Source organism: Lonchura striata, chromosome 2 (genome assembly GCF_050655825.1).
Source record: "Lonchura striata isolate lonStrDom1 chromosome 2, ASM5065582v1, whole genome shotgun sequence".
Classification (NCBI taxonomy): Eukaryota; Metazoa; Chordata; class Aves; order Passeriformes; family Estrildidae; genus Lonchura; species Lonchura striata.
In genome coordinates this window covers 140,538,289-140,563,838 of record NC_140704.1, presented here as the reverse complement: position 1 = coordinate 140,563,838, position 25,550 = coordinate 140,538,289, and the positions used below count along the sequence as shown (strand labels likewise).

The window sequence follows — 25,550 nt, the reverse complement described above, 5'->3', positions numbered from 1 at the left end:
TTTCTGATTCACACAAAACACTTATGTCAGTGAGATGTTTTCATGAGAGAATGGTTTAGAGATGCAAATACCTTATAGTTTGCTAGGAATCATGTGAACAGAGAGCCTAATCTATCCCCTGACATCTGTGTTTGATGTCAGGGCTGAAAGCTCCAGGCACATGAAGAGGGATAAACAGAAGTCCCTAGCAGCTCCACAGCTGTATGGGGTCTCTGCAGTTTGCTGTACTTGCAAGAATGGGCTAGGTGAAATTTGAACAAATTTGCAAAATTTAGTTTTTAAAAGCAAATTGTAGCTATAGACTTTTAAAATTTCATGGTCAGAAATGTCTTTGGTTTATAATTTTGGTGGCCTTTATACAGTACTACTCTGGCTTGGTTTTTAGCAATATTTGGGTTTTCAGATTGTGCTAGATTACGATCATATGCAAGTGATATTAAAATCGTCTAAGTTTTCTCTAGAAACTGAAAGTGCAGCTTTGTGCCAAGATAGGATAAGTAGGGGCAGACCTTGGGCTAACTTTGTTTAGTTATAATACAATATTATCCTAGAGGACAACTCTTTATTCAACTATGTATCAAAGAAATAATTTATTAGGCCTTTGTTATAATTTCATTATCACAGTTTTACATATTAATGAGCTTTCATTATAGAAGGTAAGATAGTCTCTCATTTGTGCTGTAGTTGTTGTGAGTAAAATATCACTCACAGCTAGCATGGAACTGTAAAAATATCAAGTAAAATATCAATTAACAAATCATTAATAAAATAAGTGTAAATGCTGGCAAAGTTTCCAACCCTGTAAATTCTAAAAAAAAAAAAAAAAATTGTAAACAGCTATGTGGTTAGTACCCAGTGTTTAAGGTGTATGTGCTATAGTCTCCTTACCCAGCCAGAAACTTATTCTCATTTTCATACAATGAATTTGATTTCATGTAGTAACTAATGTACAACTTGTGGTTACTCTAAGTATAGTTGCTTAGTTAAAACATAGCAGGGTAGAAGTATCAGTCATATAGATGAAGCTGAGCTTAGTTCTTGATTGGGTAGAAATAACTGTGAAAATGATTAGTTCTAGATAAGTTATTGTCTGTAGATCCCAGAAAGAAATTTTGCATTATACAATATACATACAATATATATATTGTATAATGTTATGACTCCTTTAAAACCACAAAAATATTGTTAATTAATGGATATTATGCTATAATTAGCTTCCTGTGTGAATGGAATAATAGGTATTTTTGCTTCTATCCATAGCAGGAAGGGAAAGAATAATTATAAATTGTTCCAAAATACAGATGTGAGTTTTTTATTTTGTTTTATTTGGGTTTTGTTTCTTTGTTTTAACTCAGATACTTTATATTTAAACTAATATTAGTAGAGTAACATAATTGACTTAATTGTCAAGGTTTACATTTATTTCTCTGTCTCATGAAAAATACCAAGCTATAGCCTCACACTTAGAATTCAAGTGTTCATGTATGGAATCCTGTTTCAAGTACTTTTCCTCAAATGACACTACTTCTTCTTTTATCTGACAAAAATCACTCACTGAGACTTGCTTTTCACAACACTGATGTCAAGTTATGAGCTTCCACAGAACCATTGCTTTGTTCCTGTTTTTGCCCCTACTTTTGATTATCTGTTTTTCTATCTCATTGATTGCACTGAAAATTTAGGCAAACACAACATAATTCTAGGCTTGACTAAAAGGCATATTCAAACCTGACCTCCTGGAACCTGACTAAGAAAAGCACCAATATCACCACATCACATTTGAATGATGTTGCAACTATTAAAAAAGAGCTTTGTAAAAAAAGAGGCAACATAATTTTGCATGGACTTTATTGTTCAGTATTGAATTCTTCAGGCAGAAGCAGATTAGTTTCTTATGTGCTTAAATAACATCAAAATAGCAGTTTAATGCTACTTGGATATCTGGCATGACATGGAAATGAATAGCATCATCTGCTTTAATTGTTATGAATACATTAATCTAGGATGTTTACCTTTCATCTGAGTCATTTTTATTTAACAGATCTACTTCAGCAGTATGTTACAATGGAGACAAAATAACTTTAGAACTTAGTGAATACTGACTTTGTCTGTAATCTGGAAAATAAATCACTCATTGGAAAGAAATTGTGGGGTTTGAAATACTTCTTCAGCTGTATTGCTAGGTAAAGAAAAGTGCTTACAGCACTTCCACCATAAGCTATTGTAACACAAGATACTATTCAATTAAAGAAACAGTTTAGAACTCCTTAGATCAGTCAGTCAAATATATAAGATTTACTACTTCTCATACTTTTCCAACATGTTTTGCAGAAATCCAGCTATCTTCCCTTGTATTGAGGCCTAAACTGAGCCAAAGAGCAGTCTTAATTTAAAAAGGAAAATAGGCACAATGCACTAGTGATAGCCCTCTGCTAGCTCTTGGGTTCTATTTCATGAAATTCTATATGAAACTTGATCTGCAGATGTTGAGCACCCTTGCAAATAATCTTCTTCTGTGAATGTAATGTTGATTAAATTGTAAGATGAAGTTCCAAGAGAAGTGCTCTATTACCACAATATAGCTCTCTCCATTAGCACAGTTGGCACCACCACTGCATCAATGAAAATTAATTTAAGCCATATCAGACATCATGTATTTTCCTGCTTCTCATTGTCCTGAGGTCTCTGGTGTCAGTGTGTTAGTGTCACAATTGGAGTGCTTCAGTGGCATGAATATGATTTTATGATTTTTCTTTTTCTTTTTTTAGTCTCTGTCATTTGCGTTTCACCTGAGGTTATCTATGTTTCTAACACACTTTTACACCACTCACACTACAGCTCATTACTATACACATGTATTTCAATCTGTACTATAAGGTACATTTCACCTGTGTTATATAGTTGTTCTTTTTTACCTCTGATATCTGATCCTGTCCAGGCCTGTATGTCTTCAAGGGTGAGTTATTCACAACAACAGGATCTCCAGTGCTAAGACTGTGTTGTATCTTTTGTCATAGTCACACTGTAGTCTTCCTCATAGCATCCTGCTCTCTGCATTTCTCAAGGGCTTTGCTGTCGTTCCAGCACCAGGCCTATATTTCTTTGTATCTCATCACATTAGTGGGAAATATATCATTCTGCACATACTAGTTTCTTTTTTTCTGCTATAGATATAAATCTGTGATTGTACCATAAAAAGATAAAGAAGGGCATAAAACCTGATACCTACCTGATCCAGGAAATTTAAATTTTACAGCTAAAGCAAGTTTAGAAACAAAACAAAACCAAAACAAACACAAAACTCCAGGCAGCTCAAGACTCTTTCAGACAAAGAAAGCCTGTCAAGCTTCTGCCCAGCAGTCTAGCAAACTCAAAATCTTCTTATAAGGGCAATAATTTATTAGTGGGTTACCAAACTACAGATATAGTGAAGACTTAATGACGCATGTTTTTATTCACTTAAACTGTGATGCTAAAAGTTATTGAAGATAAACAACTGTCATTCCCTTAGCTTCTCAATTCTTCAGCACAAATTACTGGTGATAGAGAAATTTATTAGAGTGTCTTCATGTTCTTTAGTGAACTGAAATCTAAGAAAAAGATTGACTGTAGAGTAACTCATGAGATTTAAAAGTATCTTCCATTCTTACAAAAAATATAAGAAATAAGAAGGATAATAACTTATTATTTTTATAATTGTTATACATTACTTTCATCTTATTTGGTGAAAAAAATGTATAGTACTTTATAAATAGATGCAGGTTGATATTTATGCATTTTATTATCAGATTTATGCATTTTCTTCTCAGATTATCCTGTTAGAAAATAACAAATATACACTCGTGAGGTTTAGCAGAAAAAAAAAAGTAAAAAAGAAAAAAAAAGTTAATTATTATGTTAATTTGGGGAATATCCCAGCTATAACTGACACTATAGAAAAGTCAGCTACAGGACAAACATCAAGCACTACTTTTTTTATTAGATGCAAACACTGTTGCCCAGAATCCTAATGCTTTTTCTTGAGCTGTAGAATAAAACATAGAACAAGCCTGAGCATGTCAAGACTGGGAGTTTTTCAGCATAGAATACTGTATTGTAGCGCCATCTGGTGCCTCTGACGCAAGAATATTGTAAAATAGATTACGAAACTTTTTAAAATTACTTTTATTTGTTTAATAATTACTATATATATCCTATATAATTAATATAATACTTTTATTGCATATTAATTTTAATATTAGTTTCATTTATTTGTAATCTTGAACAGCATGGCAGTACTTCTTATATATCTTCATCCCTTGGGAAACTGTTACATTTTTGATGCTGCTTTGGTGCTTACATATATAAAAGTTGTGTTTCTTGTGAAACCATGTGAAACCATAAAATCATGTCATGGTTTGGGTTGAAAGCTACCTTCAAGATAATCTAGTTTCATCCCCCCCTGCCATGCACAGGGACACCTTTCAGTATACCAGGTTGCTTAGAGCCCCATCCAGTCTAGCCTTGAACACAGACAGATATGAGGCATCAGCAGTTTCTCTGGGCAACTTGTCCTAGTCTCTCACCACCCTCACAACAAAGAAATTCTTGCTAGTATCTAGTCTAAACCTACTCTCTTCTGAATCTATTTCCTCTTGTCTGATCACTACATGTGTCTGTAAACAGTCCCTCACCAGGTTTCTTGTAGGCTCCCTTCAGTTACTGGAAGGCCACAATTAGGTCAGAGTGAAACCTTCTTTCCTGGCTTAACAAGCACAGTTCTCTCAGCCTTTCCTCACAGGAGGATCCCTCAGAACATTTTGGTAGCCCTTCTGTGCATTTCCTCCAACAAGTCCATGGGTTTCTTGTGTCAAGACACTCCAAGTGGGACACAGGACTGTGTGTGTGATCTCACCAGAAGAGAGTAGAGGGAAAGAATCACTTCCCTCAACCTACTGCCCCACGCTGCTTTTGGTGCCTCCCTTGATTCAACTGGCTTCTTGGGCTGCAAGTGCACATTGCTGTCTAATGTCCAGCCTCCCATCCCCCAGAACCCCCAAGTCCTTCTCAGCAGGGCTGCTCTTGATCTGCTCATATCCCAGCACGACCCTTCTATAAGGTGTAGTGCAGCACCTTGAACTTGTTCTTACTAAACCTCAGGATGTTCTCATGGGCCACTTCTCAAGCTTGTCCAGGTCCCTCTGGATGGATCTCATCCTTCAAATGTGTCACACACACCACTCAGCTTGGTGTCATTTGTGAATTTGCTGAGAATGCACTCAATCCCTTCACCTGTGTTGTTAAGGAAGATATTAAATAACACTGGTTCCAGTACTGAACCCTGAGTGACACCATATGTCATTGATGTCCACTGGGATTCTGAGACATTGACCACTACCCTCTGGATGTGACTGTCCTGTTACTTTCTTATCCATCTAACAGTCCACTGATTAATCAATCTTTGTCCAATTTAGAGAGAAGGATGTTTTGGGGGATTCTTGTGAAAGGCTTTACAGAAGTTAAGAGAAAGAATATCTGTAGTGCTTCCCTTGTCCACTGATGTGATAATATGAACACATGTTAAGGCTAGCACTTTTTAAAAGTAATGTATTGATGGTGATTGTTTTAACTAAGATCTTTACCATGAAATAAAAAAAAGCTTCTATAGCTACTTGGTGCAATTTCTAAAACTTGTAGTACTTTACTACTTTGTGCTTAATCATGCAAGTGATTTAGTGTATTTCCTTCAAATCTTTTAAAAGTAATTACATAGTCCAGTGAACACAGAAAAGAGCAAAATAAAGATGAATTTTAAATCACATCCTGTGTTGATGAGCTACTATCCATAGTTCATGAGTTATTATTAAATTTCATTCTGATGAGAAAATTGAGCTGAAATAGAATAGTACTATAAAGTTTCAAATGAATACTTGTAGCAGTGAAATGCTGTTTTGCAGTACTAAACTATCAAGAAATAATCCACATTTTACCTTTGAGCATCAGTCTGAATCAAGTGCTACATTTGTAAGCAAAATAATTAAAAAATCATACCCAAACCAGAACTATAAATGTTCTGTCACAGACAGTTTAACATTTTCTACTTTTTGTTTAAACATGAGTTGATAAATATATTAATACAGGTCACTGCAGAACAGTAGATATGATCTATGCACCTTAATATTTGAGTTAAGCACTCACACTATGTAATACATTACTCTCTGAATGATGTACTTTTAATATAATTTCCTCACTTTTGGCAAAAACTAAGGATTATTTGCATTTTCATCAATTTCACCATGACTGGACATGCTGAACAAGTTATTCCATTTTATGTTTGTGTAGAAACTGTAAGAATTCTATTTTCCTTTTTATGCAAAACATACTCATAATAAGAATAATAATTAAAAGCGAATCTCAGATGAATTGCTATTGTAAATTGTAATGTAATTGTGTTCCAGTTTCTATTATCAAAGTGGTATGAAGAGCTGTTATTCTTTACCTCCTCTCATCAAAAAACAAAATTAAAATATCATAGGAACATTCTGAAGCATTCCAGTGTTGTTGACCAGTCCCTTCTATTCTAATCAAATATTTCTCATTATAACCTGTAAATATATCCAGTATTTCCCAAGGGGGATCTAGTTCAGCAAAAGTCCAGCGGAATCTAATACCCATTTCAGTTCTGAGACTTCCCTTGTTTGTGGCAATTTTGTCCAACTGGCTCTCCTTTGGCCCAGAGTGGGGAAGGCACCATAAGCTTTGTTTCCAAACTCACAGTTCATCAACTGTTCCAGGCCCAAAGCAACACACTAGAGAGACCGCAGAAGATGAGGATTCGATTTTCTTCCATGATGGATCTAATTTTGGGGGGAGAGTAATTCTTCTGAGAGTGAAGCAGTTTTTTATTTCATATCAAATTGTTCTGTGAAATTAATTTACTTTCCATAGAAAGAGAATCACAACTTATCAAGTCTGCATTATGTGAAGGAGTAATCAAATTTAGGAAAAAAAACCCAGCTTGATAGTTGCTTATAACAATATTACTGTGTTTTCTACTTTTCAACAGGTGGGAAATGTTGTTCAATTTCAGTGTAAAAAAGGACACCTGCTCCATGGTTCAACAACACGTACTTGCCTTCCTGATCTTACATGGAGTGGCATCCAGCCAGAATGTATACGTAAGAAATTATAATTTTTTTCCTTCCTCAATTTTTTAATCTAGATTATTTAGCTGCATTAATATTGTCATAAAGTTAATCTGTATGAATTTATTATCTGAAAGTTAGCAGAAATCTGCATTACTATCTTACAGCAGCTAGTAATCTGATTCTGAGTGAATTTTTGTATAACAATAGAACTAAAAAAAAAGCGCTAAAATAGATACATCTTCATCCAAAGTCAATTTCTATCTAAAAGCATACAACGCTTCCAACTCAGAGAGGAGATGGTGAGAATAGGACATATCAGAAGACCCTATTCTAAAATACACTGGAAAGCATATAATTCAAATCAGTTCTAGTAAAGAGTTTGAACTGTTTCCCAGTCAAGGAGTCACAGTATTTTAAGATCAGAAAAAAGTGTTTGCAGCTGGAAATCTTTGAATCTGGAATAGAGAGAATCTTCTTTGAGTACAGACAGCAGCACTTCATTTCATAGATCTGTTACACTTAGTCAAATAATGATAATTTACTAAAGACATAAGATCATGGATAATCTTTCTAGTTCATCTAGTCAGCTGCATTTTTTCTGGAAATAGTCTTACCTTGTAAGGTCTGACCCTATAGAATCACTTCAGTGAATGGAGAACATATCCACAGAAGGAAACAGTATTACTATTATTTCAGCTGGTGCTAGCATTAAACTTAAGCAAACAGCAAATCAGTAGCTTAGTGTGTTGAAAGGTGAACTCTGCTCTTGGACGTTTGCTGTCTTTGAGATAACACATACATCCCACATTGTGGTGATTGTTAAATATATAAGAATCTTCATATGACATTAGAAATGGTAACTTAATTTTTCTGATACAGCTCACCTTAAATTTTTCCATGATCTTTCACTGTGTTTTCCAACTGACCATTTACTTACTCTTATACAATGCTGCATAGATATTATAAGTGGTGTAAGTCACAAGCTATGATTGCTCTTAAGTCTGGTATGATGTGTGACCTTTCTGTTATATGCAGTCAATAATTTTGCTCATGCAAGTGCATTTCAGTCTGTTCTTGGTCCCTTGGAATTGGAAGGTCCATGTTTAATGGTGTATTTACTGATTTTTTGTGATATTTTATAGACTATATAGTAATTTATAATATAAATTAAAATATATTAATATGTAATTTCTATTTTTTTTTTTACTTCGATAGTTAACTGTCAGAATGGGCTTATATTATCTTTTCAGATATAGTTTCACCATTTTGACAGAAGGATATTTTATCTTTGTAGCTCACAGCTGTAAACAACCAGAAACACCAAGTCATGCTAACGTTGCAGGAATGGATCTTCCGTCGCTTGGTTATACATTGATTTACACTTGTCAGCCAGGCTTCTTCTTGGCAGGAGGATCAGAGCACAGAGCCTGTAGATCTGATGGCACATGGACTGGGAAAGTTCCAGTTTGTGAAGGTAAGCTCTTCTGTTTCCCACTGCATCTGCCATCTGTCATATTTCAGTGCTCTTCTTTACTTGGACTTGGCACCTGCAATTTGATTTGTCCCAGTCAGCATGTTTTTATAAAAGGCAGGTCTTTGATGAATCACATCATTTTTACAACAAACTGACCTACTTAGTGGTCACTCAGTACTTGGCACTGGTGAGACCACACCTTGAATAGTGTGTGCAGTTTTGGACCCTTCACTCCAAGAAAGATATTGAGGTATTGGACAATTCCCAAAGAAGAGGAATGAAGCTGGTGAAAGGTTTGCAGCAGAAGGCTTATGAGGAGAGTCTGGGGAAGCTGAGGGACTTTATCTTGGAGAAAAGGATGCTGAGGGAAGACCTTTCTTCTTTCTATAAATACCTGAAAACAGGTTGTAGCAAGGTGAATGTTGATCCCTTCTTCAAGTTAACAAGTGATGAGAGAAAATGGCCTCAAGCTGTGCCAGGCGAGGCTCAGGTTGGACATTATGAGAATTTTTCAGGAAAAATTAGGAAGAATTATCAAGCATGGGGACAGGCTGCCTGGGAAAATGGTGGAGGTAGATGTGTAGATCTGTAGATGTGGCATTTAGAGTCATAATGTAGCAGAGGACTCGGTAGTGTTAGGTTAGCTATTGGACTCTAAGATCATAGAGGTCCTTTCCAACCTAAATAATTTAATGATTTTGTAGTAATTTTTGAGAAAGATGCCTAAAGTCCAAGATGTCTGAATCACTGTGTGAAATTAATCCAGAGAGTTACTTATTATTTTACATTTTTATGTAAGGTACTGTATACTACTAGAAAATAAAATGCACCTACTTTTTCCTTGCTGTTCCCACCTTTGTTCCTAACTTTTACCACCCACTTAGTCACAACAGGACATGGAAAATGCCATAGCCAATCATGGCGAGCAAGGAGGTTTTCATGTGAGATAAGGAATATATTCACCTGTAGGAACTGTTTAGAATTTTATTTCCTGAATAATTAAAGGACTTTTCAGATTTCTGTTACCTAATGTTTCAGATGTGGTTATCCCCAGGGCTCTTGCAGAGGCATTCAAAGGCTTTGTAGCCAATCACTGCTACTTGGAAGAGAAATAGGAAATGAATAGTTTGTATTACTAAAAAACAGGTGTTTTGGAATTGTATGCCAGGCAAGTGCTGGGGGAGAATAAAGCAGAACTTTGGGAAAACACTAGAAAGCTAGCAGCCAGGAAGCTTATGACTTGTTCAGTAGTTGGAAAGTATTATGCCAGGCCAAATGTGATTCATAGATTGTATTATGATTCAAGAATTTTCTGCTGCTGCTGTTAGAAGAAGTTGTTCGCTTCTCATTTTGAACTTCACAAAAACAACTTGGAAATATATGAAAAGGGATAAAATGTTTAGAGCTGAGAGCTCCATAGGGATGTGTAGGGGAATTAAACTAAATTAGTATTTAAGTTTAATTTTGTATTTCAAATTGCAGTTGTGGACTTGACTAGAAATTTTTCAACTTGACAAAGCAAATTGACTCATCATCTTTTTATGCTAAAGCCCAGCTGGAAAATGTGATCCAGATATTTCTAACGTGAACTTAATGTAGTCAGAAGGCATGCACTGTTGAACCATGTCCTCCAGGTCAACAATGTACAGTGAAGTTTAGTAAGATTCTTTCAAAACAGAGAGGAAATAGGGGTTAATCTATCAGTAGTAATAGTCCATGAGAACCTTAGGTTGCATTTCAACCACCACCCTTGCTTCTTCACAGTTTTAACATACATGACAAGAAAACACCTTTTAAAAAAACTAAAATTTATTCTCAATAAAAATATTCTCAGTCCTTGCAAAAATTTCCTTTTTATGCAGAAAAATACTCAGTTTACGGGAAAGGTAGTTTCTCTTCTTACATATTTTTTTAGGACATGGATTGGAGAGAAAAGACCTGAGTTCAAGGCCAAGACCCAAAATACAAAACATTGAAATCACAGTTGGAGCAGGGAATTGAGTCTACTGCTACATGAGAATATTTTACATTAGGAGGCAGAATTATTTGTCTTCTTTATCTTCCAATTAATCCAAGTTAGATTAAAAGAAAATAGCTTAATCTCCAGGAAATTATAAAGTCCTAGTGGCCTTTAGTTCATCATCTTCAGTGGTGGGAGAGTTTCTGCTCTAAGCAGAGAAGAAATTGTATTCTCTAACTTCCAGTTCTCATATCACCTGAGCAGTTGGAGATACTCTGGACAGCCTCTTTTGTTTCTTTCTTTCTGTTGTTATCCTTTAAAGAATCAGGACCTTCTCCTTCAATATTAAGAGATTAAACCAGTATTTATGGGTTTTCAGTCTTGAACACAAGATGTTTCACTCAGTAATGTTGAGGATAGTTAAGTCCTGGAGAGAAATTATTTCAAGCTCCCTTTGTTATGTGTGTCTTCATCTTTTGGTTTTACATTGCGGTATGCACTGTTCACTGCTCCTAATCCAAGTGGTATAGCCAGGATTAGATGCTATATTAGAAAGCATCTCACATATTAGGTGCATGGTCCAGGACTCTGAATTCTGAAACATGGATTCTGAAGTGAAACCCTGCACTGGTTGACAGCTGAAAATTACTTAATAGCATCCAGGTGCCTGATTTAGGAGGACATGGGGGAACAGAAGAAATTTGTGTGCCAGTGCTCCTGTGATACTATAGTTTGATATCAACTGAAAGCTCACTCATATTTTAGTTTTAAACATCATCCTATATGGTTTTAAACAAATCAATTCCATGATGGAAATTATTTTTATTGTTTCAGAGTAACATCTTTCTACTGATTTATCTTTATATCTTTTATTCTTTCTAATAGCTGGTTCTAAAATATTAGTGAAGGATCCCAGACCAGCATTGGGAACACCAAGTCCCAAACTAAGTGGTAAGTACTCCAAGGTTTATATAACTATAAACCATTTCTGTAGAAAAACAGTGAGGATCAGCTTAGTGAGATTGCACTGAGTGGTTTAGAATGTGTAAAGGATATTAGATGAGGCACTAGATTAAAAAGGGGGAAAAGATAATTGAATTATTCCCTAATTTTGAAGTTCATCTATCATATGGTATAATTTATATCTATATACAATTTCTTTATGTAATGAGAATTTTATTGGTTTCACTGAAATCACTGTTCTGTGTAAGATTCTTTGCAATTTACCTATTTAGAAGTTGTACTACTCGCCTTGAAATAATTTAAAGATGTTTTGCAGTTTTCTTCAATCCTGCACTTTTTTTACATATCTCTATTTTAAATTGCTTTACCTAAATACTTAGTATTAGCCTTGAATTTAGCCTTTAAAAAGAAAAAAAAATTTAGCTGAGACAAGATAATCTCTCCAATTCTGATTCAAGTCTCCAGTTTTAACAGATTTGCTGAAGACCATATCTAGATGTCCTGACAAGAGAAGCTTTCTCTCTACTGAAGAGATTTTTTGAAAAGAGCAGTATTCTTAACTAAATTTAACCTTTGGCTATAATAAACCAATTGAAATTCTACTGATAATTAGTAAGATGCAAAAGTATTACTTTAGCATATGGAGATTTGGAGGCTTTTTTTTAACATTTTGTGTACTAATTCAAAACAGTATTTTTCATTGATGTTCTGCTGAATGGTCGACATCAAGTTTTTAATTCAGAAAATTTTCATTCATTTTGTGCAATCTCAGTTAACTGCCAATATAGTGCATAAAGATCAGTTTTCCTAAAAGTAGGAAAATATATTCCAGGCAGACTACAAATCAACAGCATGAGAGCATTTCCACCATGCAATTTCCTTGCTTACAGGTCCAGTATCTACATGTTTTTTCAAGAAACATATACTAATATACAAACATATACAGAGACAAAAAAAATAGGAAAGATCCTTGACCCTCATGGAGAAGACCTTTCTTTGTATTGCATAAAATAAATGATGAAGGAAAACTGTGGGTATTCCAATGATGAAGGAAAACTGTGGGTATTCCACTGGAATACCCCTAAATCCAGTCTTGGATTTAGGGGTATCCTTAGAGAGAAAAGGGCAAATATTCTTCACTGCTTATTTGACATGAGATGCCAATGTACACATGAACACAGAGCTTTAGGTCCAGTGTGAAGTACTTCAAATAATGTGGAAGTGATGATTTTAAATAGTGATTCTTAAAGGGATAACTCTGGTACATTACTTTGGAAAGTGTAGTAAGCCCATCCTAAATAACTTTTAATTTAATTGTTTGAAAGGTATCTCATGTTAAGATTTTAAAGATTTGCATTTATCAGTTTTTACATCACAGGTAGCTTTTTGTTGTTTTGGTGGGGTTATTTTATTGCTGAAATAGCATTAGTTAAATTAATAATTGTTCTGTTCACTAATGATAAGTATTAAATGTGAGGGTATAAATCTAGTTTATTTTTTCCCTGGAAGACTATGATCTGTTTTAAATTTTAAATTAGAGAATTAATTTTTTTTTTCTGCTGGTAAAGCTTATAATGTTTTTATTCATTTGAAGACAAGAAAAACATATATATTTTTATTAGAAAAGTTGACTAGTTAATAAATAAAATTATTATAATAGTTCATGTCATCTAAAGATATTGCTTATGAAAATTTTTGATATCTAAATAGATGCTTATTTCTGAAAAATTTCATTCTAGCCATATGTCCCTAGCTGTCTATGCTGGCATAGAAAAGATTCTACAGTGAGTCGAATATGCTCTTCTGGCTACAGCTTTTAGAATTTGTGAAACTGGTTAACTCTGGGACAGGTCCATACTTCAGGACAAAGGCAGATGAAGGTGTAGTTGTGTTCTTCAGTGCAAATACATTTCTTTCATAAAAGTTTATGCGAGGTTTCTATGTTCTATATCTGAAGATTATGCCTAGTAGATTTATAAAGAGTAATGGAGAGAAAATGCTATTATTTATCATACATTTTGTTGGTTATTTGACTCTTTAAGTACTAAATATCACAAAATGTATTGAAACATGTTTTCATCTGTATAGTTCCTGATGATGTATTTGCCCAAAATTATATATGGAAGGGATCTTACAATTACAAAAGCAAGAAGCAACCCATGACTTTGACAGTCACCAGCTTCAATGCAACTTCAGGAAGAGTAAATGCAACACTTACAAACAGCAATATGGAATTGCTGCTATCAGGTATGAGCTAAGGAAGACTAAATTTCCCTTTATGTAATTTTTAATTTTCTGTCTTACATGCATTGGTTTCTGTCTTACATACATTTCCTGTAACTTTCTTCATAACTTAAATTATATTATTCTATCAAAGATATTTTTATCTCATTTCAGTTCCTTTCCAAAGGTGGGGATTTCTCCAGTTCTCTCCTTCCCCTTGTTCGTTGTTTTTTTGTTTTGTTTTGTTTTGTTTGTTGTTTTGTTTTGTAGTTTTTTGTTTGTTTCTTTTTACTTTTTGAGGTTTTACTATATCTGGAGTTAATAGTCAATAAGGAGTGAAAGAATCATATTAATTATCATGTTTCTCTTTTAAACATTTTAAATAAACCTCAAGTACTGTTCATGAGATCTTCTTATTTCTTAATTATAAAATTTCCCCACAGTAACCTAATGACTAAGAATAAATATGATGAGATTGATATATGTTGACCTAGAAAGTCAGAGATACTTAATGAACATGGAAAGAACTAGAGCTTACACTTACTAGATTTTCTAAGAAATAAAAAAAAATCAGAATCCTAGAATTTTTTAGATCTAAAAAGACTTCTAGGATAACCAAGTTAACTTAACACTGCCAAATCCACCACTGAGCCATGTCTCTGGAAGTGACACATGTACACATCTTTTAAATACCTCCTGGGATGGTGACTCCACCACTTCCCTGGACATCCTCTTCCAATGCCAGTCAACCCTTTCAATGATGATTTTTTCATAAGATCCAATTTAAACTTCTGCTTGCACAACTTGAAGCCATTTCCTTTCATCCAACCACTTGCTGTTTGAGAAAAGAAGCAGAACGCACCTTGCTTTGACTTCTTTTCAGGTAGTTGAAGAGAGGATGTAGTCTCCCTTCAATCTCCTTTTTTTCCAGACTAAAAAACCCAAATTCCCTCAGATTCTCCTTGTAAGACTTGTGCTCCAGACCCTTCTCCAGCTCCATTGCCCTTCTCTGGACATGCTCCAGCACTTCCATGTCTCTCTTGTAATGAGGGGCCCAAAACTGAATGCAGGTTTAAGGTGTGGCCTTACAAGTGTCCAATATGGGGGATGATCACTGCCCTGGTGCTGCTGACCACCCTATTTATTATACAAGCCAGGATGCCGGTGGCCTTCTTGGCCACCTGAGCACACTGATGGCTGATGTTCAGCCATGACTAGCACCCCCAGGTCTTCCCAAGCCTGTGGAATTGCCTGGGGTTGTTGTGACCCAGGTGCAGGCCCACTGATCCAAACTGTCCATATCCTTCTGCAGAGCTTTCCTACCCTCCAGCACATCAACATTCCTGCCCAGCTTGGTGTCATATGCAAACTGACTGAGATTGTCAGTTATCCAGATTGTTGATAAAGATATTAGACAGGACTGGCCACAGCACTGAGCTCTGGGGAACACCAGTTGTGACTCGCCACTAACTAAATGTAACACAAACCAACACATATCTCTCAGCTCATCCAGCCTGTCAGCTTGTTACTCAGTGAAGAGTCCACCTGTCCAGCCCATGAACAGCCAGTTTCTCCAGGAGGATTCTGTTGGAAATGGTGTCAAAGGTTTTACTAAAGTTCAGTGAGACAACAACCACAGCCTTTCTGTCATCCACTGAGTCACCTTATCATAGAAGGAGCCCAGAGCAGTCAAGTGAGATCTGCCTTTCACAAGCCTATTTGGCTGGGCCTGATCCCCTGATTGCTTAGAGGGGTGGTCTACAGGAAGGATCTAATGAGCTTTAGAATCTGTGTTTCTTCTGAGTAGAATGGTGAATTTTTTATCACCAGGTTTGTCTTTTCAATTATTTTGTAGGTGTCCTTTGAAGAATCATGTTTGAGAGTGGACTGAATGTTTTCTGACTGATAACCATGTTTGGCTTGGCTGTGTGTGATTTTTTTCTGTTGTATTAACTTCATCCATGCAGTTTCTCTGATGATACTAGGAAAAACAGATGTAGCATTTTGTATTCTCAGAATTAGAAAAAAAACCCACTGTTTTTTCTCACTCAAAACACTTGTCCTCCAAATAAAAGTTCTCTTCAACTGGACACAAATGTGATTCTAAATACCCTTTTCCACTCTATATACAAGCATTGCACATGTCATCAGGTAATTATAATTTTTAATATTTTAATATTAAAACACATGTCGGGTAATTAATATTTTTTTATTTCCCTGCTCTAAGAATAGAACACTAAGATCTTGTATACTGAAAGGGCATATTAGGGCCAGGGAAGTAGGGATGGATCAAAAAAAAACTTTTACATGTTAGGAAACTGAATTCACCTATACTCAGTTTGTAGTTTTCTCAAATGAAAAGTAGTTCCCTATTCCTGCATAATTTACTGTTTTGCATTCCATAATTTGATGCATCTATCTTTACTTCTTTTTATTTTGACACCTGTGCTAGCTATAATTATACATAAAATAAACACATCTTGCCAAGGCTCATTCATCTGAGCTCAGTGCAGGTTTACATGAAAGTAAGTCTTCTCATTAGCTCAGAGATTATTTATATGTAATGATACTGCCTATAGGGCAATCACCAGTCCTTAATGTGATGAAGACTTTTGTTTTTTAGATTTAGGCACGTACACAAGAGACATGAATTAGGAATGGAAGACAAAATCACTAAACATATTGTGGCATTTTATTTTCATTTCCAAATTAACAAGTAATGATATTTGGGTTCTAAATAATTATTCTGCAGGAACAAGAATGAGTCAATAATTATGTCTACAAAGTAAATAAGGTTGCATACAAGTCTTCTCATTATATGGAAGAAACTGGTTTGTAACTGACCATACTAACTCATGAAGAACAACCCAATTGTAAAAAAAATATTTAAAATTTTTTGGTTTTAATTTAGCAGCAGCTTTTGGAATCACATTTGTGTGTGGATGTTCTTATTATCCCATTTTCTATGTAATGACCAAATTATATATATTGAAAGTAGGAATGTGAGGTTTAAATACACTCTTCCTGATTCAGAACAATGTTTTCAATTTCAAATCAGATTGCTGTCAATGTTCTGCCTAAGGCTTGAAGTAACAGCTGTGTGTATGGAGTTTCCCCTCTCTCTTCTCAACAGGCTAAGCTAAAATCTGTTCCTACTGAAATCTTATGATTATAGAAATAATTTCAAAATAGTGTGCATAATTTTAAACAGTGTTGAAAATTGGTACCTATTCTTCCTGCTTTTCCTCTTAAAGACAAGAGATGATGTGTTTATTCTCAAAGCTGACATTATTTTTCTAGTCAACACAAATATTAATTTTTAAAACTATATTCTACAGGAGTGTATAAAAGTCAGGAAGCTCGGCTAATGCTCCACATATATCTCATTAAAGCACCCTCCCATACATCTGCAAGCAAGTTGAAAGAGGAAAAATGGGCTATGGATGGTTTTGTGAGTATATTTCTGCTACAAAGAGAGAGAATTTTTTTTTGTACATTTGAAATAATGCTGTACACACAAGTTTACATTTTTATAACAAGTGGCACTGGTTGAACAATTATTTTTTCAAAGGTGCAGAATGAGAACCTTGAACTAAACTCATTAAGCAAGAAATGAACTAGTAAAAAGGCTTAACTCTCTTGGTTTGTACAAACCTAAGGCTTCACGAACATGCTCCTAAGGTAGCAAAAGCAAAGAATTTATTTTCAGACTTCTAAGTATACAAAAATAGACAGTGTACTCCCTACATTCCATGTGCTATTTACATACTGTTCTTACCTGACCTTTTTTTCCTTTGAGTCTTAAAATAGCACAAAAGGCTGCTTTAGCCCAAAGTAAAAAATTCACCTAAGAAAAGCATCTGGTCTTCAGTGAAAACAGCTTCAGGTCACTGCTGAAGACATGCTCTGTCTTGAGAAAGGGAAGCTTAAGGGAAAAGCTTAAAGGAACCTACCTAGAAAAGACTGAATTTAAATCTAATAACTATTCTTAGAAGCAAGTATCTGTTGAGTTATATACAGTACACTACTTTAGACTGTACGTACTGTAGTAAGAGAGATAATCATGGGATCACAACCATCCCCTCACTCCCACAAGTCTTTTAGTTTATACTAGCATATTTTGCCCTTGTACCAAAATCTTATTCAATATTCTTCTGGTCCATGGCTATATAATTAAGTGCTCTTTGGGACAGGTACTTAGAAAAATCAAAATAATTTTCAATTAATTTGAGTTTTTTTATTTAGTTTAAAATTAGCTATTAATACCTCAATACTTTCATCCTTAAGATTATATGCAATATAACTTCTTCAATCTACTTCCTAAACAAAACAGAAAACTATGAAGTATAATACTTACATTTGAACAACTAGAAACTTTAGGTCTTAGTGTTTTTAAAAAAATACAGTTAAAGGTAGTATAAGGTATCATATGTGACCATAAACCACCATGCCTAATTTGTGCCTATAAGAGTCCTGTGTTTTCTTTTGAACTTTATATATAAATTTCCTAGAAAAAGAGGGTGTTTATAATGGGGAATAACAGCAACCAGTGAAGCGTATTAGTATATAGAATAGAAGAGCTCCCTATCAAATGCAACTTGCAACAAAGTTTTCCCCATTTAAAGTATTTTTTGTTCACAGGTTTCTGCTGAACCTGATGGAGCAACATATGTTTTTCAAGGATTCATCCAGGGTAAAGATTATGGACAATTTGGGCTTCAAAGAATAGGTATTCAAAAAATTCTAATTCTTTGCTAGTTCATTGTTCCATATTCAGTTTTCTTATATCCAGTAGTATGAGAGCATCTGCAGGATGTTACAGAATTGATGTTTCATAGAATGTTGAGATATTAACATATTTAAACTGTCATTTAAGTGGTAGTTACAAATAAGTTGGAAGGAGCTGTGGATGACTTGCAATCTACTGCTTAGTATTCATATTCATTTGTAATATTTTGAGCAATTTTATATCCAATTATGTGTAAAATGCATTTAGTTTCATATCCTAACAGCTATCTAGAAAACCCATGTTGTAGAATGCTTTGATAAACTGATTTCTTGCTTATGATGCTGAAACACCATTTCACCTGAACATTTGTTAGAAGATGGAAACTGCTAAATATTTGCAGGTAAATAGTTATATTACTTTTAAGGAGAAAAAAGTCTTGGTAAGTGTTTATGTCATAAAAATTAACTTGTTTCTATACTAAGAGAGCTTTAGTAACAGAGCTCAGGTGAAACAGAGTAATGGAACTTACAACATTCTGTTGTGCTATTTAAGAAAATAATTTAATTTTCTTTTCCAATGTCTTAAGAACTGTGATATTTCTCCTTACATGAGAATTTCAATTTAGTTTATACTGAATTTTAAATGATAAAATACTGTTGGGAATGCCTTAGAAGAGGACTTTCTCTTTACTAATATAATGGCTATTTAAATAAAGTTCTTACCTTCAGGTAAAATTCCTATATGTGGATGAAAAAAAGTTCTTTCAGCCACAAAGTACTGTTTCTTCTTATTTTCTTTCAGTAAAATCAGGAAATTCTTTAATTCCTGAATGTGATGGAAAGAAGGCATCTAAAGTCAAATTTTTCTCTCTCACAGTTCTAAGTCACAGTAAAATATACTGATCTTTTTTTCACTGTGATTTCATATGCAAATTACTTTGCTAGACTTTTTAGAAATATTTTTATCAATAAATGTTTTCTTTAGATTAATATAATAAATTATTTACTTTTATTCATTTCTTTAAAGTATTTTAAAGTCATCTAAGAAAAATTAAATGCAAGACTTCCTTGGCAAATTGTTTTGATAGATTATTACAAAAATTATATTTCTTCATTTAATTTTTGGATGATATGTTTGAGATTCTCTTCTAATATATATGGATTATAATTTTTATTTGTGTATAACTTTGAGGAAAAGAATAATTAAGAGTCAAATTCTATACAAGATTTAATTGTAGATAATATAATCAATAATATCACTATAAAGAGATTCACAATTTTTGAATAGGTTTTGTTTAGTATGCTTACCACTTCATTATTTCATGCACACAAACTCAAAATTAACATCTCTGAAATAAAATTTTTTGACTGTTATTCTCACACAACTTTCCTCAGATGGTTTGTTGTTTGAGGTCTCAGTCCTGTATGGTTGTTTGGGGCCTTTTTTGTGTTTTGTTCATTTTTTTTTAAATTTCTGTATACAGTCTTATGCAGTCAAGAAATTCAGAAAACATTATGACCTAAGAACTTCATAAATGATCCAGTTAAAATCTTGAAAATTATCTTAGAGATGCATTAGAGGATCACAGAATCAACTAGTTTGGAAAAGTCCTTGGAGACCATCAAGTCCAACCTATGACCTAACATCACCTTATTGACTAAGCCATGACACAAGAGTGCCACATCCCATCTGTCTTTAAGCACCTCCAGGGCTGGTTACTCCACTACTTCCTTGGCCAGCCCATTCCAATGCCCAAACACCTTTTCTGTAAAGAATTTTTTTTATAATGTCTGGGTCATTGTTATGACCTTTCTTCACATTTAAAAGAGGTATAACTTGTCATGATCCGCTTGTGTGCGGTGTTGTGATGGTTTGTTAACCGATCCCAAAAGTGCAAAAAGGCAAACAGCAGGGGATTATCAGTTTAACCACAACAAATGCACCTTTATTGAGGTACCAACAGCAAATACGATAGAGGGGACAGGAAAAGGAAATAAAGAATAGAGAGAAAAGAGGGGAAGGGGAATATAGCTACCATCATCCAAGATGAAATCCTCAATGGTCCAGCCACAAGGATTCGCCATCGTCTGTGGGAGTTAACCAAAGTCTCCCCAAAAGGTTACAGTTTATATAGTCCTTAGCCAAAGCGATGGCATCTGGCCAGAAGGTGGGCAAGATTGACGGGCCATTGTGAAGGGCCCCTTGGTCTGTGAAGCAGGTGCTGGCATACAGTCACAACCTCTTCAGATGCAGCGTTCTGTAGCAGCACAGCGAGTGCACCTGCAAACGGTCACTGGCAAGCGCCCACCTCGGCCAGGCCAGAACTCCTGTCAGGAGTCTTCAGGGTCCTTGTGATGGTCCTGAGGCAAACGTGGGAAACTTTGGACTATCTCTCACACTTGTCTATGTAGATAATACATTCTTCAACCATGCAGGAGGTCATATTTATATATTTTTAATCAATATCTGGTTTTAATTATTCAAAATTTTTCCTATCTCTTTCACTCTGTGTATCAATAGCAGCACCTAAGGAAGTAATGACTTTTCAGTTTGTCTTTTCCAATGATTGACCTTTCCTTTGACAGTATGTTTGAGTTTTATATATGTAGTATTTATTAATTACTGAAATATACAAATAAAACCAGTAATATAATCAATCTAACATATGCATTATTATAAATTTGACAGTACAGTAATGTGTTTTCCTTACATACAAAAGTTGAATCCCATGCAGAATTATGCTGTAAGATATTTACTGTACCAGAGTAGGTGCACTGTTCTGCCAATATGTGGCAACCACATATTGATCAGAATATGGAATATTCTCAAATTCCAAGTGGCCTCAGCATACAGCTATATTTATGCAGCAGAAAATATGTTAATGATCCATTAGCAAGGTTTTATTGAATCCAAAGATTATTGAGTAGTATGTGCTGCTGATAACAGACATGTATATGATATTACTTGTTTTTTCTTTTTTTTTTTAGGTCTTAACATGTCTGAGGGTTCAAATTCTTCTAATCAACCACATGGTACAAATAGTAGTTCAGTGGCCATTGCTATCCTTGTGCCTTTCTTTGCCCTTATATTTGCTGGTTTTGGCTTTTATCTTTATAAACAAAGGTAAGTACAAATTATATATACAGAATTCCTCTAAGTGTTGGTGATTTCTTTGTCTTCAGTTTTTGCTAGTGTAAATAAAGTTTTGTGTAAAACAACAAAGGCTTTGCAAAATATGCAGGTAGACAGTTATTCCTATGTCTGGTATAATATCTGGTATAATAACTAAGAAATTAGTTTATTATATGGTGCTGTACTTTCATTCCTACCTATTTAAAATCTTATAAATTTATCTCTTAATGATAAAATAGATTCTGTAAATTATTGGTATATGCTGAATAATATAATTGGTAGAATCTCTGTGTATTTACAATAAATTGCCTTTATTCTTTTCTTCATGTGACAGAATAGAGTCATATCCTAAGTAATTTATCTTAATGTCTGACCAGTTTATTTGCATGCAACTATGTATTCAAATGTCATTAAGAGATTTCATTGTGAAACTTTCTGCATCTGAAACCATAAGTTCATATGCAATTACATTAAATAGCCACAAACCTTTTCAGTTTCATCAGTCTAAAATATCAGTTTTTTTCATGTTACCGAGACTAGTACTAATTATTTGGATGCAGTAAACTTCTCCTGTAGCTTTAAAGCATTTGATGGCTAAAGAAACCTTAATTCCTTTAATGCCTAGACAATTCATTGCATAATAACTGCTAAAATGGTGATTTATATCTGTAGTCTGACAATGCTACTAGTAATATATTTTACAGTATAACATTAGTATAAACCATTTTTAATTAGCACTACTTGTTTTCAACTGCTCCAGCATATGAAAAATTTCCCATGTAATTTTTAATGTATTTGCTATCAGCTGTATGCTGTAAGCACTTGTCTTGGCTTTTTATATTGATGACTTACAATATAGTATGCATTTTGTATAGCAATATAGATCAAACAGGTTTAAGGGTTTGAACTCTGGTATTTTGAGCTGTTTACTGAAAAAGAGGGCATGTCAGCTATAAACTTATTCTTCGTAAAATTGCTGAGTCTCCAGAAGGAAAAAGGGAAGCTCAGTCATCTGTCTGGGGAATTACTGTGTCTTTACAAGATTTTGTTGTACTCTTTATAGTCTGATTATCAAAGTGGAATGGATAACAATTTGGATAATGGATAATGGATACAATAACAATGGATAGCCTCAGTTGTTAACTGAGTTTCTAAGTGAACGCCATTTCCAAGGAATCATAAAGGCCTTAAACATCAATAAAGACAGTATTAACATAAATACTGTAAAAAAATCAAGATGTCATATTTATCTCCTGTAATTTTAATTGGGAGCTAAACTCTGTTCTGATTCTTAAACCATATTAAGGGAAACTGCAGTTTCAAATGTTCTGTCTTTCTTCTACAGGACTGCACCTAAAACACAGTACACAGGATGCTCTGTACATGAAAATAATAATGGACAAGCTGCTTTTGAAAACCCCATGTATGACACAAATGCAAAGTCAGTGGAAGGAAAAGCAGTACGATTTGACCCCAACTTGAACACTGTTTGCACAATGGTATAATTGGTAATGATTTGTCTTCAAAGTCTGGGAATTTGATACACAATACAGTGCACACACAGTTCACTGCTTAAGAAAAAAAAAAAAGAAATTAAAAAAAATTTAAAGCACACTTTTCAGGATCTAGTGGGTCACCTTTTCCTGAGGATGATAGGCAAGTCTGCGTTGTAGTTATTTTGTTTTAATTTTGTTTTTCATAAACTGGATCAGAATTCTTCTTTGTGTATGCCACGGAGAGTTTTAAAAAATTTTGCTGCACTCCATGAGTGCTACTCACAGTTTATTTGCTTTTTTAAAAAAGGAGGTTATTCTAAAACATAAAACATATTTGCATATATTGGAGGAGCATCCACTATCAGTATTCTGTGCTTTATAAAAACTATAATAGAGAGACTGGGTTAAAAAAAACGAAGATATAGGTAGAAAATAAGAGCTATACTTACAGGAGACAATAGGTCACTGATTTCTCTTTAACAGTCATATGCTACATCTTTTTCATGAGTTTGTATCTATTTTCCTTTTTCAGCCCATTAAGTATTTTATTTTTCTCAGAACAGTTGAATTTCTGAGTATTTTTTTTTTTTTCAGAATAGTTGAATTTCTGAGTCCAGGATGTAGTATTTAGAAATCAGCAAGTATAAATTACTCTTCATATCACAGAAAAAAAATGAAAATTTCATGTTCTTATAAAATGAATTTTCTTCCCTGCTTTACATCTTGTTTCATTTTCATGTTCAAAGTCGAGCTTATTTTCTCTGTTTCTATTAACAATATCCACAAATCGTAATGTTTATATATTTATTTTGTCAATCATATATCTAGACAAATTTTACAGTGAAGAATCTAATAAGAATTGAATTTTGTATGTGACTATGTTCCTTTAATGTTGAAAAACATTCAGGAGTGACCATCCTACACTTGTTTCAAAAGTTAAAACATAATTTAATATTTCCTATTAAAAAGTGCAGTTTACAGTAGTATTAATAATGAAATCCCGACATCAAAAATAGAAGTCCATTTTTCACTCCATGTTACTTAAAACTATACCATATTCCACCTGTTTGTTTTTTCAGCATTTTGACAAAATATATGCACAAAACATGATGCGATCCCTTTGAAATTGATGAATTCTAAGATACTTCACTGAACTTTGGATCCTATCTACAAGGAAACAGGAAGTTATAATTTGGAAATACTGGTTTTTCACATCTATTTTACCTATATATTTCATAGTCTATGGAAGCAAATCCTTACAGCTCATGTAAAATTGAATATATTACCATAGTGCAATGAAAAAAAAAAATATATATATATAAAGCCATGAGTTTATTAGGGACAATCCATTCATTTTAGGGACAATTCAGATTCCACAGCCCTCAAATATGAGTTTTAGACATTCCAGAATCACCTTTACAGAAATGCAGTTTTACGTTTTACAGCTATTTCATGTCAGGATTATTCAGCAGGAACTCAATAATTTATTTGGTGTAGGTCATTGTCTTCCATTCATAGCATGACTCACAAATGCTGTGTGTTAGCCAGTGTGAATTATCTGTTATTGTCCCTTTCAGACATTCATAATTCTGTGAAAATAACCTTTTTATTACCGTAATAGAGAGTGCCTACCAAAAATCATTGTACCCAGGATTGCTGCTTGGATTTCTATAATGTTTGATGAATTTCTTATAAATCATTTTACAACACTTTGTTTTGAATATTCATACAACTCTATCAAACTGTATTCTACTAAAAGGATGCTGTTTTATATTTTATACCATTGGTTGTTATTTATTCTTGTTTATTCAAATGACTGCAATAACTATTATTCATTCATTAATGTTAAGGTTAATACATTTGAGATAGTTTAAAATGTTTCTTCTGCAACTGGCTACTCCTCTTATATTAATGCATACACTTTTGTAAAGAAGTATATTTTTATGAAAAAGGATTTGTAAAAGTATGATGTAAATTTTCAGTGCAATGTAAACTAAATAAAACCAGACAATTGCTTTTTTTAACCATGTCTCTTCTTTGGAAGATGAGCTTTAAATTTATTTAAGTTGGGAAGATGAGAAAATAACCAAATTAAGAATTCTAATTTGGTGTTCCTGTGGTTCTTAAAATTATGTTAATTTTTCTGAATCTTTTTGCAAATTCTAGTTGAAATTGTAAGATTCAGGTTGCTTTCAAAAATAATTTATGAACACAATGTTTAAAGCTATTTATTTTCTGAAATTAATATTTGGTTTTACTTGAAGAAGCAGTTTTACAGAAAAATAGGCCTACCATTGTCAACCCAGTGGAAAGTACAGGAAAAAGATTAAAAGAAAAAAGTACTACAGAAAAATTTAGCATTCCTCAAGATTGTAGACAACCTTTGTATATTATTTTCCTACTTTTTCTCAGAAATGGGCAGGACAGTATCAGTTCATACAATAGT

At 33.9% G+C, this 25,550-nt stretch overlaps 1 protein-coding gene across 6 annotated transcripts in view; it reads left to right on the top strand.

Moving 5' to 3' along the window:
- CSMD3 (CUB and Sushi multiple domains 3) overlaps positions 1–25,128 on the top strand; it is a 578,243-nt gene extending 553,115 nt beyond the window's left edge. For all 6 annotated transcript variants that reach the window (XM_085572460.1, XM_085572459.1, XM_085572458.1 and 3 more), the window contains 8 exons: positions 7,046–7,157; positions 8,422–8,601; positions 11,447–11,512; positions 13,613–13,771; positions 17,086–17,198; positions 18,389–18,476; positions 21,464–21,599; positions 22,954–25,128. In XM_085572460.1, the coding sequence (XP_085428586.1) occupies positions 7,046–7,157; positions 8,422–8,601; positions 11,447–11,512; positions 13,613–13,771; positions 17,086–17,198; positions 18,389–18,476; positions 21,464–21,599; positions 22,954–23,113 (1,014 nt within the window). In that variant the 3' untranslated portion in view covers positions 23,114–25,128. The remainder of the gene's footprint in view (positions 1–7,045; positions 7,158–8,421; positions 8,602–11,446; positions 11,513–13,612; positions 13,772–17,085; positions 17,199–18,388; positions 18,477–21,463; positions 21,600–22,953) is intronic.
- Positions 25,129–25,550: the final 422 nt, after the last annotated feature.